Here is a 9,371-nt window from a genome sequence, read left to right on the forward strand (position 1 = left end):
CACATTGTTCCCATTTACAATGAGGATTAAGGACAACAGTGACCCTCACAAACCACAGCAGTCACAATATCTGAGTCTTCATACAAACCATTCCTAATGTGTCAGATTAATAAACCCTCCCCCTCTATTCTAGAGTCCAGTGAACAATGTGAAATCCCTCTGATCCCCTTGTTGTCATTGTTTCCTGCACCCTTCTCAGGATCCACCTTCCCACCCTTCGGTCTTCTCTTCGCCTTCCATTGTTTGTCATCTTTCTCCACTTCCTTGCCCATCTGCCTTCTAACATGCCCCCTTATCCTTCCACAGCCCTCCTTTCCCATTGTCCCTCTTGTGTTTGTCCTCCCCCAACCCTCGCACATCTCTCCTTCCTCACGGCCTCCCTTGTCTTCATTAGACCCACCCTCACCTTGCATCCCACCCTTGGTCAAACTTCAAGTTAGTCAAAATGGAGGGTCCACAAGTCCAGCAGCATACTGTCCACATACAATGTCAGCATGGAGCTAGAGGGCACAAACTGCTTTGTCCCAGCAGTGTGGCATTCAGTGCAACAGCAGCAGCGCAGCGCTGTAGTGGGTTGATTATGAATGTTGCACTCAGAAAGTCTCCGGCAAACTGAGGTCCACCTTGTGCACACCAATCCTTTTCAAATACATTTGAGGCTGATGTGATTTCCTGCTGGCACGATGCCAAATTGAAAGGCGTGGAGAGATTCTGGCCAGCACTGTTGAATGAGCATTTGTGTGATGCAAATTATGTACATGCCAGCAGGCAGCGGGATCACCAACTGGCCATTAACCTGCTACCGGGAGAATTGTGACCTGTTTTTACACAGGTGGGTTTCTGACTTTTCTGCTTTTGCTGGATTCCCTGTTTCCACAAAACTGATGTGGAGATGCCGGCGTTGGACTGGGGTAAACACAGTGAGAAGTTTAACAACACCAGGTTAAAGTCCAACAGGTTTATTTGGTAGCAAACGCCACACAAACCTTCGGAGCCTTAAGCCCCTTCACCTGAAGAAGGGGCTTAAGGCTCCGAAAGCTTGTGTGGCTTTTGCTACCAAATAAACCTGTTGGACTTTAACCTGGTGTTGTCAAACTTCTTAGTGTGCCCACAAAACTCACCATGGACGGGATGGGAGAATTCCGGCCTATCAGTTTAAAACAATGATCACACACTAAAAAGAGAAAACAACTGCAGGAAAGACAGGAACGATCAAATAACTTTTAAGACTGAAACATTCAGTAATAACATTAATATAGAAAATAATAGTTCTACATTTCTCATCATGGAGATTTCTGTACATACCGTTAAGCTAACACTCTCAATGTCAATATCATCTGGTACAAAGATGGTCTTAAACGTTTTTACATCTGTAATGTCATCAATCTTGAAAGAACCGAACTGTTGCAGGTACCGTCTGTAACACTGCCACAAGGCCAACTTATAGAACTGAAAGTGAATACCAACATTTATTCAAATACCACACTGCAACAACACAAAAGTCAAAATGTTTACAAGAATGTAAGCCTACGTGTGACATTAATAAATAAACTTTAAAAAAAATGGGAGTGCAATATTCTCAGGGCTGCCCAATAAGGCTGACAAAAGGTAGCAACCTGGAAAGAGCTGAAAGGGCAGAAATTATCACTTGATAGAAGGCAGAGCAAGTGTGATGCCCTGTTTTCCACGGGAAGGCAGGAGGAGGTAGGAGACCAGCTGGTCAGACTGAGCAGGCATGAACGGAGATACAGGAGGTGTGAGCAGCCGTAGTCCCACATACATGACTGCAGTGTCAAAAGAAGTTCAATCACCTGATAGGATCTGACAAGGTAAAGGTACGGCACAGTAAGCTTGCAGCCTCGCATGTCTCTCAAGATAAATATGGCATGGAGAAAAAGGAGTCCGCCCAGTCAACTGGCAATGTTGAGGGGCTTGTACTGGCAGTCAAATGTATGATCGTCTCTCTGTCGAGGACATCAGTCTTTCAGAGTTGACTCCTGCATTACCAGTACTGGCAAGCTGCAGAAGCCATTCCTGTGGTACCATGATGGATTCGACATAGTGCGTGTTGTTCTTTGAGATGTTAACACACATATAGTAAGGCCCTCAACAGCATTAAAAGAATGAATAATTGACTAGTGTCGGTAGAGGAAATGAAGAGAGCTTTGCTCCTTCATTAAATGATGCCAAGGGATCTTTCACATTCACACGTACAGGCAAGCCAGACCTCAGTTTAACGACTCATCTGAAAAAGCATTTACTGCACTGAAGTGACAGGATTTGGACTCAAAACCTTCTGACACAGTGGACAGGGTGGAACCAAGCTGACATAAATAAACAGATATTCATGGAACTGTTAGGAACCAGATCAGAAACTCCAAGGTATAATATGAAGTTAGGCTAGATCCTAACTTTTTTTGATTTTGCCATTATGGTGAGCATACGGTATTTCATTCCAGGTATGATTTGACTGACCCACTGGGAATCTTTTATTAAAACAAACTTTATTTAAGAACACAGTTAGAATATAACAAAAAGAATTTGCATAACTTTTACCAATTAATATACTTAAACATGACAAAGAATAATTCTTAACAGCTAGCCATCTCTATTGTTCCAATTTAAGAACTGTCCCTAAAGACATAGATCCTACTTTACAACCAATTAGCACCAAAAACAGATATGCTCAAGTGGATGTTAGATTTTCAGCCTTTTAACCCCTCTGGACAGATACACAAAGACACCAGCCTTCTGACTCCAAAACAGCAGTTTTCAGGGACAGACCTAACTTCAAACAGCAAAACTTCAGAGAAAGAAACCTAGGCTGCGATTCTCCCAAAAGCACTGAAAACTGTTCTAGATCACGACTGTTTCCTCAGTTCAGCTTCTCACCTGAATCTCTGCACTCTGAGCACTGCAGAGATCCCAGTCGTGAATATCATTATAAACCCAGGGGTGGGGCCTATTCACGCCAGACAGTTCTGGAACTCTGCGCATGCGCAGTAGTCCCGATCTGTCAGTCTCCCCGTTTGCTGGCCAGCTTCATCGCTGGCCAACCTGGGATCCCTGCAGTGCTGCCCCTCCAGCACCCCCCCCCATGGCCCGATCGCAGCACCACAACAATTCCTGGCCCAGCCCTGACCGCCGCCCCCTCCCCCCCCCCCACCCCGGACTGCCCCGATTCCAGGCCCCATCCCCCAGCAGTGGCAATCCCCACCACCCCCCTCACCCCAGCAGACCCCCACTCGCTGATTCCCCCCTGGGGTCAGACCACCCCCCACCCCCCCGCCCTGGCAGACCCCCACCACCACCACCCTCCCCCCAGCCGCCCCAATTGCTGCCCTCCCTCTGTCCCAGACCGATCCCAATGCAGAGTGGCAGTGAGACCACCCATCAATCACCCCTAGGCCCTGCCCACAATAGGCCCCACCCCCTTGGCACTGCCCAATGCCCGATGGGCAGTGCCAAGATGCCACCTGGGCATGGGCACTTTGCCTCTTGGGCAATGCCAGGGACAGCCTGGCACTGTGAGGGGCCACAGGCTGGCAGGATGCCCATGCCCGGGGGCACCATCCCCCCACCACCCGACCCCCTGGGGGGCCCCGATTGCCCCCCCTTCATTCTAGCAGGGAGATTCAATCGGGACCTGAAAGTTCCCAATAATCACATTGAAAACATTTTTAAAATACATTTTAAAAAGATTCAAATTACTTACCTGCCTTCCCGCCGGTTTCCAGCATGGTCTGACCGGCGACTGTTCACCAGCTCTGGGAGATGCGCATGCGTAAATCCCGGAACAAGACCGGCGACGCGCATCTCCCACTGCGACCCAACAGAAAAGTTGCGAGTCGTGATGGGAGAATCGCGGCCCTATTTTCTGCAGGTTCCAATCTCCAGAGAAACACGGAGCTTTTTCTTCTCTCTACAGTTCCGAAGCAGCAACTGAACTGGGTTTCTCTCTGTGAGCCTCGCCCTGCCTAGTCACATGACTTTTTCTGTTAAAACCTAATCAAGCCCCACTCTGAAAAACCGCAGGGGAAAATACTAAAATAATAATCCTGCAGTAGTCCAGATTAAAACAAACACTCCAGCAATTAGGATCAATTATGTTGCTGCAATAACCATAGAGATTGCCGGTTACAGACCAAGCGGCACCGTGTTAGAGCCGACTGTTAAAAAGAAATCCTGCACAGAAGCATGGCTCAACTACATTTCTTAAAGGCACAGTATTGTCACAGAACACAGTGCTGTCGACAATTTCAAGAATGTTTCATTACAAATAAAAGTATCTTATTCCATGCTGATTGTATTCATAAATTAATTCAAACAGATGTACCTGCAGGTTTCGAAGAAAATCCCCAATCTTCAGCAGTTTTTCTTGGTAATAATGAGCTGGTAACAGTTTTTCATACATGTTCCAGATAGAAAATAATTCATTGGCTCTGATAAATTGAAACAGAGTCCTGATGAGTAATCAGTTTTGGTGGGTGCAGGAATTGGACGTCTAAATTTCAAGATACAATTTTAAGTTAAGTGAATACATTATGTACATTCTCATTAAATCACACATTTATAATATTAGTGGATCTCTTGTGGATGAAGTGATGATGAAAATTACATTTGCATGCCTTTGTTAAATTATCTCCCACTATCTAATTTCCACTTCATCTGAAGATGCATTATCTGGAATCTGTGTACAGATGAAGTGGAAATTAGATAGTGGGAGATAATTTAACAAAGGCATGCAAATGTAATTTTAGAGATTGGCACTTTGGTGATGGGATTGAGAGATTGGAAAGTTAAATAAAAGTTATGAAGATATTTTTGAACAAGCGTAGCAGGATCGAAATGGGAGGAGCACTCCTGCCCTGCTTCTCTGTATCCACTGGCTTTACAAAAGGCAAAGTAAAAAAATCTCCCTCTCACTTCTTCAGGTGGCTTCCATCAATCCTTTTACATGAGCATAAACAGCTGTTCTTAAAATTGGAAAAGGTGTTGGAGTTACATTTTACAGCAGAACAACTGTTCTTTGCATATTTAACTTTAAAATAGTCTATGCCACTATTCTTCCTACCAAAGTGCATAACCTCATACTTTCCCACATTGTATTCCATCTGCCACTTCTCTGCCCACACTCCTAGCCTGTCCAAGTCATTCTGCAGCCCCCCGATTCCTCAATACTACCTGTCCCTCTACATATCTTTGTATCACCCGTAAATTTAGCAACTATGTCCTCAGTTCCATTTTCCAGATCATTAATGTATATCGTGAAAAGTTGTGGTTCCAACTCTGACCCCTGTGGAACACCACTAGTTACCGGTTGCCATCCTGAAAAGGACCCCCTTATCCTCACTTTCTGCCTTTCTCTCTGCAGGAAAGGATGTCTTGAGGCATGGTACATTGGCGAGACCATACAGACACTACAACAACAGATGAATGGACACCGCTCGACAATCACCAGGCAAGAGTGTTCCCTTCCCGTCGGGGAACAGTTCAGCAGTCAAGGGCATTCAGCCTCTGATCTTCGGGTAAGCGTTCTCCAAGGCGGTTTTCATGACACACTTTCATGACAGCGAAGAGTCGCTGAGCAGAAACTGATAGCCAAGTTCCGCACACATGAGGACAGCCTAAACCGGGATCTTGGGTTCATGTCACACTATCTGTAACCCCCACGACTTGCCTGGGCTTGCGAAATCTCACTAACTGTCCTGGCTGGAGACAATTCACACCTCTTTAACCTGTGCTTAACCCTCTCTCCACTCACATTGTCTGCACCGGTAAAGACTTGATTACCTGTAAAGACTCGCATTCCAACCATTATCTTGTAACTGAGTTTGTGTCTATATATGCTGTTTGTGAACCGAACTCTTCACTCACCTGATGAAGGAGCAGCACTCCAAAAGCTCGTGCTACCAAATAAACCTGTTGGACGTTAACCTGGTGTTGCGAGATGACTTACTATGCCTACCCCAGTCCAATGCTGGCATCTCCACATCATGCCTTCTATTGGTCAGCCAAATTTCTATCCATGCCAGTACAAAGAACAAAGAAAATGACAGCACAGGAACAGGCCCTTCGGCCCTCCAAGCCTGCACCAACCATGCTGCCTGACTTAGCTAAAACCTCCTACCCTTCCGGGGACCATATCCCTCTATTCCCATCCTATTCATGTATTTGTCAAGATGCCCCTTAAAAGTCACTGCCGTTTCCGCTTCCACTACCTCCCCGGCAACAAGTTCCAGGCACCCACCACCCTCTGTGTAAAAAATCCGCCTCGTACATCTCCTTTAAACCTTGCCCCTCGTACCTTAACCTGTGCCCCCTGGTAATTGACTCTTCCACCCTGGGAAAAAGCTTGTACCTTGCCTCTAACACCATTGGCTCTTAGCTTATTTAGCAGCCTCCTGTAAGGCACCTTTTGGTCTTATGGTCAAAAAGTGCAGATTAGGTGCAGGATCGCAAAACCAAACATTGATATTCAGTGGGTCTAATTTATCCCACTACAAATACAGTGAAAAACTCTGCATTTATATAGCACTGTTAATGTTCCAGCGATCTAATGGGCAGCAGGAGGTTATAGATGTATGCAGTGTAAAAGTTAAGTTCAGCTAACCTCTGTAAATGTGGCCCATGATGTGGAGATGCTGGCGTTGGACTGGGGTAAACACAGTAAGAAGTTTAACAACACCAGGTTAAAGTCCAACAGGTTTATTTGGTAGCAAAAGCCACACAAGCTTTCGGAGCTCTAAGCCTCTTCTTCAGGTGAGTGGGAATTCTGTTCACAAACAGAGCATATAAAGACACAGACTCAATTTACATGAATAATGGTTGGAATGCGAATACTTACAACTAATCAAGTCTTTAAGAAACAAAACAATGTGAGTGGAGAGAGCATCAAGACAGGCTAAAAAGATGTGTATTGTCTCCAGACAAGACAGCCATTTGTAACTCCCACAGTTGCGTGGACCTGCAGAGTTTGACTGGCTGTCTTGTCTGGAGACAATACACATCTTTTTAGCCTGTCTTGATGCTCTCTCCACTCACATTGTTTTGTTTCTTAAAGACTTGATTAGTTGTAAGTATTCGCATTCCAACCATTATTCATGTAAATTGAATCTGTGTCTTTATAAGCTCTGTTTGTGAACAGAATTCCCACTCACCTGAAGAAGGGGCTTAGAGCTCCGAAAGCTTGTGTGGCTTTTGCTACCAAATAAACCTGTTGGACTTTAACCTGGTGTTGTTAAACTTCTTACAATGTGGCCCATGCCAACGTGTACATCAGGTCCACCAGGTAAACGAGTTTAACAGCCTGACCCCACACCCCACCAAGTTGGAAGGCAGGTGTTTCCCACCAGCACAGACTGGCATATGCTTTACTGTGGCATTCCAGTGTCACAACTGGCTGGAAGGTGCAATTATAACGTGACAAGGTTTTCAGAAGCAGTTCCATTATAATTATAATATAGGAATTTATAATGGCTAAAACAGGGGGTTGGAGTTTAAGAGCCGTGGGGTTATGCTGCAACTGTACAGGACCTTGGTGAGGCCACATTTGGAGTATTGTGTGCAGTTCTGGTCACCTCACTATAAGAAGGATGTGGAAGCGCTGGAAAGAGTGCAAAGGAGATTTACCAGGATGCTGCCTGGTTTGGAGGGTAGGTCTTATGAGGAAAGGTTGAGGGAGCTAGGGCTGTTCTCTCTGGAGCGGAGGAGGCTGAGGGGAGACTTAATAGAGGTTTATAAAATGATGAAGGGGATAGATAGAATGTTCAAAGACTATTTCCTCGGGTGGATGGAGCTATTACAAGGGGGCATAACTATAGGGTTCATGGTGGGAGATATAGGAAGGATATCAGAGGTAGGTTCTTTACGCAGAGAGTGGTTGGGGTGTGGAATGGACTGCCTGCAGTGATAGTGGAGTCAGACACTTTAGGAACATTTAAGCGGTTATTGGATTGGCACATGGAGCACACCAGGATGATAGGGAGTGGGATAGCTTGATCTTGGTTTCAGATAAAGCTCGGCACAACATCGTGGGCTGAAGGGCCTGTTCTGTGCAGAACTGTTCTATGTTCTATCAAAGTTTACACTGAAGTGTGGCAAATAAGGTTTTGCATGTCTGCAAATGCCCACTTATATAAATATGAGATAGGTGCAGCACTTTCCAATCCAGATGAGTCACAAGTTAGGGATAGAGATTTGATTTGATATTGTCACATGTATTGGTATACAGTGAAAAGTATTGTTTCTTGCGCACTATACAGACAAAACAATGGACCTACCTCATATTAAGTTGACCTTTCTCTACACCCTAGCTGTAACTGCAACACTACATTCTGCACTCTCTCCTTTCCTTCTCTAAGTATGGTATGCTTTGTCTGCATAGTGCACAAGGAACAATATTGTATACTAATACATGTGACAATAATATCCATATTGTTCTTACAGTACATAGCAGAGAAGGAAAGGAGAGGGGGCAGAATATAGTGTTAGACTCACAGCCAGGGTGTGGAGAAAGATGAATTTGTGAGTTACAGTTGGTTTTAATGGGTTTGAATCTGGTGAGTGCCCAGGGAGGAGGCTGCCTGACCTGGCGTAGCTGGGCCCTGGCTCTGTGAGGAGCTGGGTTTCTGCTCTTACCCTCTCATGTACGAGCTGTGGGAATTCACCAACTCCATACTTCTCATGAAGTGGTTGAGTCTTTGTTCAAGTGAAGATACCACGGGGTTTTTCTCATCGAGCTTCCCATAGAACCAGGCGGGCATTGGCTCCATTGGGGCGGTGGGGTTAAAGCTCCTTCCCCAACCACCATCACACCTCCTCACCAAAACAAGCCGTTGCTCAGAGACCACCAACCCCGCCCCCACCGTCTCCCAGGCGACAGCCCAGCCACTCAGCGCAAAGCCCCGGGCTGATTGACAGCGGGTAGCCACGCCCCCAATTGTCTCCCAGGCGACAGCCCAGCCACTCAGCTCAAAGCCTGGGGCTGATTGACAGCGGATAGCCACGCCCCCAATTGTCTCCCAGGCGACAGCCCAGCCACTGAGCCCAAAGCCCGGGGCTGACTGACAGCGGATAGCCACTCACCGCATGGACGGTAGGTCTCCCAGGGCGACAGCCCAGCCACTCACCGCATAGCCTGGGCTGATTGACAAGCAGCAGTCTCCGCCCCCACCATCCCCCACACGACAATCGGGCCACACAGCGCAAAAAGCCCGGGGCTGATTGACAGCAGCAGGCCCCGCCCCCATCGTCTCCCAGGGCGACAGTCCAGCCACTCACCGCAAAGCCCGGGGCTGATTGACAGTGGATGGTCCCACCCCCCAAACAGCAGAGCGCCGCCTCTCAGAGGGCGGTGACAACAGGTGAAC

General features: G+C 46.6%; 1 protein-coding gene across 1 annotated transcript in view; it reads right to left on the minus strand.

The window, feature by feature from the left end:
- cfap54 (cilia and flagella associated 54) overlaps positions 1-8,818 on the minus strand; it is a 211,481-nt gene extending 202,663 nt beyond the window's left edge. Inside the window, exons 1-3 of the mRNA XM_078234599.1 lie at positions 8,641-8,818; positions 4,337-4,442; positions 1,306-1,449 (exon numbers count right to left, since the gene is read on the minus strand). Of these exons, the coding sequence (XP_078090725.1) occupies positions 1,306-1,449; positions 4,337-4,442; positions 8,641-8,774 (384 nt within the window). The 5' untranslated portion in view covers positions 8,775-8,818. The remainder of the gene's footprint in view (positions 1-1,305; positions 1,450-4,336; positions 4,443-8,640) is intronic.
- Positions 8,819-9,371: the final 553 nt, after the last annotated feature.

The sequence above is a fragment of the Mustelus asterias genome, chromosome 19 (assembly GCF_964213995.1).
Source record: "Mustelus asterias chromosome 19, sMusAst1.hap1.1, whole genome shotgun sequence".
Lineage (NCBI taxonomy): Eukaryota > Metazoa > Chordata > Chondrichthyes > Carcharhiniformes > Triakidae > Mustelus > Mustelus asterias.